The following is a 12,126-nucleotide window of genomic DNA, read 5'->3' as shown; positions in this document are numbered from 1 at the left end:
TGTTTCAGTTATTTTGTCCAACCCCTGTATATAATATATATATTCTAATTTAGTTTTTAAAATATATATTTTTTATTTCATCATTGTGTAAATACTTTCAGAATCCACTGTATAAACCTGATGTACTTAACCTAGGGTCACAAAATTGCTTAATTTGGTCCAACGAGTCTGGCTACTGGTGTTATGTCGACAGGGTTATGGTGGCTCGGTCTATAAATAGTGCAGCCTCAGTGTAGTTAGTCGTGGTGTTGGTTTCAACCCTCACTGTCTCTGTTGGGAAAAGCTTAAACCTAATTGTTCATGCTTTATAAATACTGGTGACTTCTACTGGGTGCTTGTGTGTCGAGCTGATGGAGAATAGGAGCTGTACCCGTCCACAAAAAGCTGCGAGACTGAAGGAGAGATTTCTTACCGCACTGCAGCACAATGACGCTGCTGAGGTGGAGCTCCTGCTTCACACCACCAATATCGATATAAATACAGTATTTGATGTGGATGACCGCAGCATGGTGTTGGCATCTTATAAACCAGGTAACCAAACTCTTGATTAAATCAACATAACGGCCAAAGTGAAAGAAACAGCAGCGGACATGTGCTAATAGTGTAATGACCAACAAGAGCCACACGGTGGTGCCACACTGCCGTTTTTTTCAACAATAGATTTTTTCTACACGAGACTGATGGCAATAATTCAGACACGTTTTCTTTTGTAGTGAGCTTGAGTTCAATAGTTAACTTCAGTCACTGTCGGTGAGAAATTTTGCATTATCTCCTTCAGTCCGAGGGGTTTTCTCTGGTACTCCGGGTTCCAACAAATGAACTTGTTACTTTAAATTGCACATAGTTCTAATGGATTGAGTATGTTGTGGTCAGTGCTCGATTTTACTGTGTCCACTGTATTCCTGGCTTGTGCCTGCTTTTCTTGGTTGGCCAGATCCATCCTGACCATCCTGAAGCTCACTCACTCACTCACTTTCTGAACCGCTTATCCAATTAGGGTCGCGGGGTGGGTGCTGGAGCCTATCCCAGCTTTTCAATGGGCGCAAGGCACACAGTAACACCCTGGACAGGGCGCCAGTCCATCGCAGGGCAGACACACATACATGCACACACCCATTCACCTATAGGGCAATTCAGTGTCTCTAATTAACCTGACTGCATGTTTTTGGACTGTGGGAGGAAACCGGAGCTCCCAGAGGAAACCCAACACAGACTCCACACAGAAAGGACCCGGACCGCCCCACTGGGAATCAAACCCAGGACCTTCTTGACAATGCTACCCACTTAGCCACCGTGCCGCCCACAAGGGTAAAGCGTTTACTGAAAATAAATTAACAAAGAAACACACTGACTAGGCTAGTTGTCTCAGGGTAGTTGTCTGAGGTTACAACTTACTTTTGTTTGGAAATCATTTTGTATGTTTAAAAACAATGATCCTTAACCAGCAATCTGCCTGTCTTTTATTAAGTCAACAGTCTTGAACTTGTGGCACCTTATGAAGTGCAAAATAAAGTTGTGTCTGATTGTGCTGGTAAACACTTTCATAATGAAAAAATGGCAGAAAATTACATCCACAGCCATTCAATTTTTTAAAAGGTGTTGTTAAAAGGACAGGTGGTGTAACAGTGGTAAAGATGTTCATGTCCCAGTTTTTTTGTGGAACGTGTTGTTGCAGAAATCAAACATTAAATGTTTACAAATGGAATAATATCAAATATTGTGTATTTGTGTTGTTTTCAGTTCATTACATACCAAAGAAAATGTACAAATCACTGCTTTTTGTTTTTACTAGCATTTCACATCTTATCCTAGGTTTTATAGTATTAAGGTTTATAGAATAAAATTTTCGCTTGTGCACACATCAGTGCTGTCTATTATGTATTTTAGATTTTGTCATTTTACTACTGCTCCATGGTTTACCATCTTTATTGTACCTCTTGCATTTCGACTGTAGGATACTGGCTACCAGGCTATAAGTTGGAGTCCTCCTGGGCAATGGGCATTCATGTATGCATGATGTACAATGCACTGGACTGCGCCTTGGTGCTGTTGCAAAGTGGAGCGGCCGTAAACAGGAAACCCAATGGGAAGACACCATTGCACGTGGCTTGTGAGGTCTCTAATGCTGACTGTGTGGGACTTCTGTTGGACTGGGGAGCAAAGGTTAACAGTATATCCCTGAGTGGACACACCCCACTACACTACTGCATTACGCAAGAGTCAGTGGACTGCGCCAGACAACTCATACTCAAAGGTTTGAAAATCCACAGTGCTTATTTAACGCCAAAAATGAGTTTAGAAGCCTGTTGCAATTGATTGTACTACATCTAAAAGCCTTGACATAACACTCTTTTACATATTTTATTTGTTAAAGTTAAACAAACCAAATATCAGAATATTATTCCAATATTATTCTTTGTGACTGAAGACATCATTCTCTAGTCTACTGTTTTCCAAGTAGAAAAAAAGAACATTTGTAGGTTTGTTTGGATATAATGAGGGCATGTCAAATAGGGCCTGTCAAATATCAATGACATAACAGTATATGAACTTCATTGACCCATACACCTCTTGTAGGAGCAGATGTAAACATGCCAAGCCAAAACAATGAGGAAAACGCTCCACTGCACACAGCTGCACGTTTTGGAGTCTGTGGACTTGTGGCTCTTTATGTTGTTCATGGTGCGGATGTTAATGCAATTAACACCTGCATGGAGACCCCGCTGATAACTGCGGCATTCTGGGCCATGGATTTCCGTGAGCAGACTTACAGTGGACACCACCACCTGGTGTGCCGCATGCTGTTGGACTACGGTGCAAACCCTAACTTACAGGAAGAGGACAAGAAGACAGCTCTGCACAAAGCTTCCTGGAACTGTGATCATGTGCTGATACAGATGCTGCTTGAGGGTGGGGCTGATCCTAAAATCATGGACATGAACGGTTGTGCGGCTCTTCAGTATATACTAAAGGTGATGAGAGTTCGCCCAATGTCCGTACCAGAGCGCTGTTTTCAGCTGCTGCTCAACTACGGAGCAGCCAGGATCTACCCAAAGCAATTTCATAAGGTATAAGAAATTATTCAATTTATGTACAGAGTTTATCTCTTAACCCAGTGGTCCCCAACTGGTACCGGTCCGTGGGTTATTTATTACTGGGCTGCACAGAAAGAATAAGTAATTAGAGATCGCTACATCAGCAATGAAAACACTGCTTCCATTTCCAACACACGGGTGTTTATCATCTCACATCACCCCCAAGTGGAAGCAGCGTCTCGTTGCAGCAAATAAAACCTCATTTGTGAGCAGTATAGTTATTCTATTTTAAATCCTCCCGCCCCCGCCGGTCCGTGAAATTTTATCTTATATGAAACTGGTCCGCGGTGCAAAAAAGGTTGGGGAGCGCTGTCTTAACCTTAATGCTTACACCACTCATTAAGGGTTAAGAAAATAGCAATTTTAGACTGTGTGCCTAATTTCTTCCACTTTCCAAAACCAGGTGTTAATAAGTTGCAGCCATGTTGCCAGATTTTTGTTAACCCTCGAAACTCCTTACTTCTTATTTTTAGCTCTGAACTTTACTGTATTGATTAGTTTGCCAGTAGATATTCTTTATTTATGACAAATATAGTTAATAATACAAAACGTTTGGAACTATTTAGAGAAATGACAGTTTTTGTCCATAAAATCTGTTTTTTTCAGAGCAGAAGTACGAAATGCATAATAAGCTAAAATCTTTTTAATTAAACAGCGAAGTTAGATGCAAAAAAGAGCATTTTATTTTAATTATAAATTATACATTTGATTATAATTAATAGGGCAGTAGTAGCCTAGTGGTTAAGGTACTGGACTAGTAATTAAAAGTGGTTCAAGCCCCATCACTTCCAGGCTGTCACTGTTGGGCCCTTGAGCAAGGCCCTTAACCCTTAATTGCTCAAACTATATACTGTCACAGTACTGTAAGTGGCTTTGGATAAAAGCGTCTGCTAATTGCAGATAATGTAAATGTACTGAAGTAATGTGTCCAGACAAAAAATAATGTTAACATTTGAAAAAATTATGAACTGGGAGGGAATTATGCATGGTGTGTCAGTTGGTGGGGTTGCGGGTGGCACTCGTGCATTGCCGGTCCCGGCTGGTACTGAGGGTTCCCTATCTTTTCTCTTTTTTTTTTTTAAGAACCAAGCTGTTGCAGATGGACAAAACAGCATGTCATATCATGACAACCAGTTAGTAGCTCTGCACTATCCCTGTACTATCCACTTTCTCCCTTGAGGGCTGCAAATGTTTTTTGTATTTTATTTATTATTTTGGCCACCTTATTTATTTGTGGTTGTCCCCTTTTTTGTAAGTAGCTTTTTAACCACAGTATTGTTCTGTCTTGGCTAAAACATCTTGCACCTTAGTTCTTTTCAATCTTGCAGGTGGGGGGCTTCACCTCGCAAATTGATAGCGAGGTGTTTCCACCCATTACATACTAGGTATTTTCCTTAGACAAGAACAGTATCTCAGAATAATGGTTTGATGTGTTTAATAAACTGTGTTTACTTTATTTCAAGTAGGTATTGCAGAACTGCTACGACTACCCTAGAGCAGTGGAGGTGTTGGCAAATTCGTATGAGCATCTCACATCTATGAAAAAGTGGAGGACAGCTATTCCTGATGAATCATACAAGGTGTATCATACATGAATCATTTGTTGAGTAATTTCTGATTTTATTTAGTCCTTAGTAGCTACAGTACATGCTGACACGCCTTAAAGTTTGTAGGTTTAGTTGGCGCACAAACACCTCATAATTTGTGAGTTGGTGCCCAAATCAATCATACAGCCAGATTTTGAGCTTTAAGCTTGGCACTATCTTTAGATGCCATGTTTAAACAAGCCTTGCTTGAATGGTCTCAGTTAACATGGTGTATTTGAAAAAGTAAGTCTAGGACAACAGTTCAGCTGAAAAGGGGTAAACCTGACTGTTAAACCATGCAGAATGTAAAACACTTGACTTTACCTAATACCACATTTACTTATATAACCTTCTGAATATGTTGTATATATTTCTCTTCACTCATGAAATGTTTTCTTTTGTTTTCTTATAAAGCACAACAGAGAGTTTTATGACTCTTTGTTTGCGGCCTGCACGAACACACCACGTAGTCTGCTACACCTTACCAGATGTGCAATACGCATGGCGATGCGTGGTCGATGTGAATCAGGAATTCAGCAACTTCCACTGCCTCAAACAATTAAACAATACATACTGCTGGAGCCTGTGGGAATCATACACTGAAGACTTTATGAAGAGTAATTTAATACTGCTATTGACTGAGCAAAGGTGAATGTCCAGTGTGCCAAGCACAAGCTGTCTAAATCATTGCTATTCTGGGTTGTTTGATTTACTGTTGGTGAGGGCTTCGTGCAATGTACATGGATTTAAAAATATATAGTTGAGATTTCAATTATTTCTGCAACTGTTCTGTGACTGAATCCTTTAGTCTAAAACTTTGCAGCAGCAGTTTAGAGAAGGCCCTTTTCTGTTCCAGCATAACTCTGCTCCTGTCTTTACAGAGACTCCAGTGGCCTGCACAGAGCCCTGACCTCAGCCCCACTGAACAACTTTAGAATGAACTGGAACATCAATTGAGGCTTTCTTGACCAACATAAGTACCCAGCCATACAAATGCTCTTTTTACTGGATTGGTGCAAATTCCACAGACATACTTCAAAGTCTTGTAAGAAGCCTTCTTAAAATAACATAGTGGTCACTGTTGTAATACCATTTAAGCCTGTGGTGACTAATGCCAGCATGTTCTAGGAGCTTTATATTTATGGCGGACCTGCTTCATGCATTAAATCTGAGCATTCAAAAAATCTTCTAAAAAAAATCACCTTTCCATGTATTTTGTCACATGAAGCCATTACTAAGCAACTTCAGGTCCCAGAATATGCCTGTAACTACATTCCTGACTTACAGTGGTGTTCAAAAAAATAGCAGTCCAACATCATTAACCTGATAAATCACTGTTTTTAGTAGAAAATATATTTCTACATTGCAAATAATTCACTTGAAAGTGTAGTAGAGTAATGAAAACAAAACAAACCCAACAATTAGGACATGCATGCTGCTCATTCTGAGTAATCGAAGCATTGATTGAAAGGGGGTTGTTCAAAATAATAGCAGTGAGGAGTTCAGTTGGTGAAGTCATTCATTCTGCAGAAGAACGGGTGTCAATTTTGGCCCTTATTTAAGTTAGGAGGGTGGCAAATGTTGCACAGATTGGTCATAGTGCATTTCCTTCTGAAATACTGGGTAAAATGGGTTGTTCCAGACATTGTTCTGATAAACAGCGTACTTTGATTAAAAAGTTAATTGTAAAGGGAAAAAACATACAGAGAAGTGCAGCAAATTATTGGCTGCTCATCTAAAATGATCTCAAATGCCTTAAAGTGAAAACCAAAACCTGAAAGACGCAGAAGGAAACGTGGAACTACTGTTCGAATGGATCGAAGAATAGCCAAAATAGCAAATACTCAGCCAATGATCACCTCCAGAAAGATCAAGGAACATCTGAAGTTCCCAGTAAGTACAGATGATGATTAAGTGAAGCCAATTTACCAGCAAGAACTCCTTGCAAAGTCCCGTTGTTAAGAAAAAGACGAGTTCTGAATGGGTTCAAATTTGCCAAGGAACACATTGACTAGTCCAAAGAGAAATGGCTCAACATTTTGTGGACTGATGAAAGCAAAATTGTTCTTTTTGGGTCTAGTGGCCGTAGACAGTATGTCAGACGACGCTCAAGCACTGAATTCAAGCCAAAGTTCACTGTGAAGACAGTAAAGCATGGTGGTACAAAATGATGATATGAGGATGTTTTTCATACCATGGTGTTACGCCTATTTATCACAGACGAGGGATCATGGATTAGTTTGAATATATCAGAATACTTGAGGAGATCATGTTGCCCTATGTCGAAGAAGAAATGTCCTTAAAATGGGTGTTTCAACATGACAATGACCCAAAACATCTTGGTTACAGACAAACAAGATTGAGGTAATAGAGTGGCCAGCACAATCCCCTGACTTCAATCTCATAGATAACTTGTGGGCTGATATCTGAAACGTGTTTTTTTTTTAGGCAAAACCCAAAATTGCAGAAGAACTGTGGAATGTAGTCTAATCATCCTGGACTGGAATACCTGTTCTGAGGTGCCAGAAGTTGGTCGACTCCATGCAACACAGATCTCGGAAACAATTGTTATGCCACTAAATATTAGTTCAGTAATTTAAAGTAAATTGAAACCTTAAACATTTTCAGTTTATACATACATTTTTTGAGTTTTTAAAGAAAAATGCTGGCACTGCTATTTTTTTGAACAACCTAATATTCATTTTTCTTAATTTTCTGTAAAGGATTAACACAAACTGGCTAAATGTTGTTAATGTTTTGATTTAGAATTGAAAGTGTAGTATTTTCAGTGCATTTGCATTTATGGAAATAAAAGTTATTATAATGATTTTGCGCTTTATTCACTTTTTTTAAATCACTGCTATTTTTTTGAACACCACTGTATTTAATCCTACAAATCTTTACAGAGCTCGCTAGTCTTTCCTGTCTGTAATGCTAGTGGCTGGTCTAATGAGTGCAGTCAAACTAGCCCTATTTATATGGGTGCACAGCTGTGGTCAATCAAAATCACTAACAAGGAAATTGCAATGCAACAAAGTTAAATAACATGTTACTGTATGCATACTTCATACACTGCAGATATTGTAGTTTCAGCAACTATCCCACTTCATCCCAACAAACTTGGATTTTTTTTTGTCCAATTTTTTCTTTTCCATTCAGTCACAGCAAAGTAACAGTTGCAAAAATAACTGACATCCCAAGACTGCCATGATGAAGTTTAGAAACCTTTGCACAATTTCATGTTTTTTTTGTGTGCATTTTGTAAAACGCAATAAAAGCAAAGAAAAGATTCCCAATGTTTTCACTGATCACCCTTATTGTATTTTGTAAACACATTAAGAATTTGATGACTGCAACACACTCCAAACGTTTGAACAGAGCAAAGGGAGAGTTTATAGAAGTTTATAGAATATTTAAGTTACAGTGTTCCACAATAAGCAGGTGGTAACAGGTGCAGGAATCATGATTGGGTATAAAGGGAGGATCTACCAAGCAATGATGGGTTGTGGTTTACAACTTTGAACATTTCTCTTTGAAATTCACAAAAAAACATTTCTCAATGCAAGAATGCTAATGAATTTAATTATTCACCATCTACTGCTCAAAACATTGTGAAAAGATTCAGGGAATCTAAAGAGATTTCAGTCCATGAAGGGCGAAGCCAAAAAGAACTGTTAAATGTGCATGATCTTTAAGCTCTAAAACGGCATTGCATGAGAAACCGTTACGCTACTGTGATATATAGTCACATAAGCTCGGGAGTTCTTGAGAAAACCATTGTGACTTTACACAGACCTAATAAATGCCACTGCATCAAGAAATGCAGCCTCAAAATCTACTACACAGAGAGAAAGCTGTACATCAATTTTATGCAAAAACACTTCAGAAGCTCATCTCAGATGCTCCAAAAGACATTAGAAACCTGTGCTCTGGTCAGGTGAGTCTTGTTTTTTAAGCTTGTCTTTGGGATAAAAAGACATCAAATCAGATAATAATCAGATGACAGTGACCATGAGCTGTTAAGCAGCTGAAAAGAAAAAAAATTCCCTTTAGTGTGTTACAATTAGTGTCCTTATCTCCCAAACTATTAAAAAGTCTCTTTATACTTGTATCAGTTCAATAAAAATGTAAAAGAATTAACAAACCACAGATTTTTTTATTGCATTTTTTAAAAAAACTTTTCAATTGTATGTGAAGTGAAATTACTGTTTTCACTGTCCCATAAACTCACATTTTATCAAATAAACAGAACTTTCCACTGATTATGCTTTAGCTTTTAAATGAATTATGATGTTTTGTTAAGGTTTACTTATGACATACACTCAGAACAATTTATAGGGTACACCCACCTATCTAGTACATCATCATTTTCAAAATCTACATTTACTATATAGATAAACTTTGTGGGTGTACAATTACTAACAGTACATCTACAAAGAGTACTAACAGAGTGTGTTCCTTATAAAGATGCCAGTAGTTAAAGAGTTCAACAATACAGCAGCTTCTGAATCATTCTTACTAGAACAACATACACCAACTACCATGTTTGCGTTATTGCATCTCAACATCATCTGGTCAATAGGGGCCTTATAGTTCCTTTTGCTTAATAAATGGGGTACAGATGGGCAGCAGTCAGTAAGTGTATACTTAACACCCGTATGAATGGAAGTACCAGAAGTGTTCCTATGAAACACTTGAGATAACAAAAGATATGAGATTATTACAAAAATAACAACTGAACATCACATGAAAGAACGCCTAAATGTTTGTACATTTACTGATTTAGTGCATCCTAATAAAATACATATTATTTGGGTATTAAAATAAGCAAATAATGTAAGTTCTAGTTCTCACCTTGTGCATAATGTATCAACATTTTTCATTTATCATTCACCATACAGCTAATATATGCTTGCTTTCCATTCACCCATGAGGTTGCTGCTAAGTCCTTATGGTTTTGATCTGTTTGAGCAGATGTTGGAGGTTTTTCAGCTTGGTTTATGCTGATTGTAGACTTTGTTGTTAATGTAACTGACGTTGTTGTTCATGAAAGCATGCTACTCTCCCTGCTGCTGACTTTCATGACTTTTCTCACAGGTCAGAGTGGTGCATGTTTGCATGTGGAAGAGTGTATGTTATCAATTACCCACACAGTCTCGTCTGGAAGAAATTAGAGGCCAATAATCATTCCCATTCACTCATGTACACAGCAGAACAAAAACAATTGTAACCGTACAATCAAAACACCCAACACTTGAATGTCTGACACATAACATTTAAAAAAAACTTGTTTCTACACTCACTGTCTATTTTATCAGCTTCACTTACCATACTTACCATATAGAAACACTTTGTAGTTCTACAATTACTGACTGTAATCCATCTGTTTCTCTACATACTTTCAGGACCCCCACAGGACCACCACAAAGCAGGTATCATTTAGGTGGTGGATCATTCTCAGCACTGCAGTGACACTGACATGGTGGTGGTGTGTGTGTGTTGTGCTGGTATGAGTGGATCAGACACAGCAGCGCTGTGTCCACTCACTGTCCACTCTATTAGACACTCCTACCTAGTTGGTCCTCTTTGTAGATGTAAAGTCAGAGACAATCGCTCATCTATTGCTGCTGTTTGAGTTGGTCATCTTCTAGACCTTCATCAGTGGTCACAGGCGCTGCCCACGGGGCGCTGTTGGCTGGATGTTTTTGGTTGGTGGACTATTCTTAGTCCAGCAGTGACAGTGAGGTATTTAAAAACTCCATCAGCGCTGCTGTGTCTTATCCACTCATACCAGCACAACACACACTAACACACCACCACTATGTCAGTGTCACTGCAGTACTGAGAATGATCCATCACCCAAATAATACCTGCTCTATGGTGGTCCTGTGGGGGTCCTGACCATTGAAAAACAACATGAAAGGGTTGCAGACAAAGCATGCAGAGAAACAGCTGGACTACAGTCAGTAATTGTAGAACTACAAAGTGCTTCTATATGGTAAGTATGGTAAGTGAAGCTGATAAAATGGACAGTGAGTGTAGAAACAAGGAGGTGGTTTTAATGCTATGGCTGATCAGTGTATAAAAACCTGAAACCTGAATAAATTGGCATGCATGCTCTATTTCTAACGGAAACATTTAAAGACAAAGCATGACAAAGTTTTGAGAATGGTTACTTGATATTAGAAAGTAAAAGGTCATGCATGCAGTGACCCACAACCTAAATGACACTGTGCTGAGAGTATTTGTGACGAATGTGTCAGGCGAGCAGTAAAGAGAACAGTGTGTTCCTGCATGTGACTCAGATCCAGGAGTACACATTGGCTGCATACCAGGAGTCTGCACTCTTGGAAACAGACGTGAAGGGATGTGAAAGGATGACACAGCAAAAAGTTTATAGTACACCACAGTAAAACAGTGAACCACATATATGTTTAGTAAAAGCAGTTTTTATAATTAGGTAAAAATTTTAAGAATTGAGATCTTAACATCCCAAAAAGTTTGAGAGACCTTTAATATTCACAAATATTTTCATTTAAAATTTGGCCTGATCTTACAATTACAATTTTCACACAGAAGTTACAATTTGACACAAATTATGGTCCAAAATAAAATAAGCAGTATTTGCATTTGTGGAACAACTTCAAGTCAAGTCAAGTTCTAATTTATGGGATGAGATCAGAGGTTGGGTTGTCAGGGTTCACTGTCTATTCAAAGGCAACAACTGTTTCTCTCCAAATAGATCTACTAATGTGAACAAACACTTTCTTTATACATTAAGAAAAAACAAATTGCAGGCATACATAAAACCACAGCTCATGAGACAAATGCACTCGAACACACAAGATGCACAAAGAATGCTACCTCATTACATAATTGTAATTCTGTGTAATAGCCATTTCCACAAATACACCTTCAGATTACGCAAACAATGTTAGCTAGTGGCTAGAATAAAATCAGCTGGCACAGCAGGCGGAACTTGTCATAAAATTAGCGATAACAAAGCCTACTTACTTAGAGGGAAAAATATGATTGGTCAATTTTACTGTCATTTGAAACTGGTCATACTGAATTACTATTGCTCTGTAAATGTATAGCTGGACCACAAATTACTAGCATTCTTACCAGCATGTCTCTAAAGAGACAAAGGGGCTTCTTTAATTAAACCCTCCACATTCCAATTGATTGTCAATTTATAAATAAATAAAATAAATATTAGACCTGCTGACTATTATTATTTTAGGTCCCCTCTGAAGTAGAGTAGAGAGCAATGGCTGTTCCACTCTGGGTAAATTACCACCAGGATCCAGGGTTTGTATCCCAAGCAGTGCCATCAGTCGGGTGGGTGTCTATATACAGACATAAGTGGTTATGCCTAGCCAAGTCCCAGTAATGGATTGTCGTCCTGTGTGTTACAGTGATTCTGGGAAAGCCTGCAACCCTGA

General features: G+C 38.6%; 1 protein-coding gene across 1 annotated transcript; it reads left to right on the top strand.

Annotated features, from left to right (window-relative positions):
- Nucleotides 1–350: 350 nt before the first annotated feature.
- asb4 (ankyrin repeat and SOCS box containing 4) lies at nucleotides 351–5,849 on the top strand. The gene is made up of 6 exons (XM_062990684.1): nucleotides 351–531; nucleotides 1,955–2,254; nucleotides 2,578–3,068; nucleotides 4,562–4,675; nucleotides 5,096–5,329; nucleotides 5,563–5,849. The coding sequence occupies exons 1-5, from the start codon at nucleotides 351–353 to the stop codon at nucleotides 5,282–5,284; spliced, it is 1,275 nt and encodes a 424-aa protein (XP_062846754.1). The 3' UTR covers nucleotides 5,285–5,329; nucleotides 5,563–5,849.
- The last annotated feature ends 6,277 nt before the right edge of the window (nucleotides 5,850–12,126 follow it).

This window comes from Trichomycterus rosablanca, chromosome 2, assembly GCF_030014385.1.
Source record: "Trichomycterus rosablanca isolate fTriRos1 chromosome 2, fTriRos1.hap1, whole genome shotgun sequence".
Classification (NCBI taxonomy): domain Eukaryota; kingdom Metazoa; phylum Chordata; class Actinopteri; order Siluriformes; family Trichomycteridae; genus Trichomycterus; species Trichomycterus rosablanca.
Note: the sequence above shows the minus strand (reverse complement) of the source record. Positions and strands in the feature narration are given on the sequence as shown.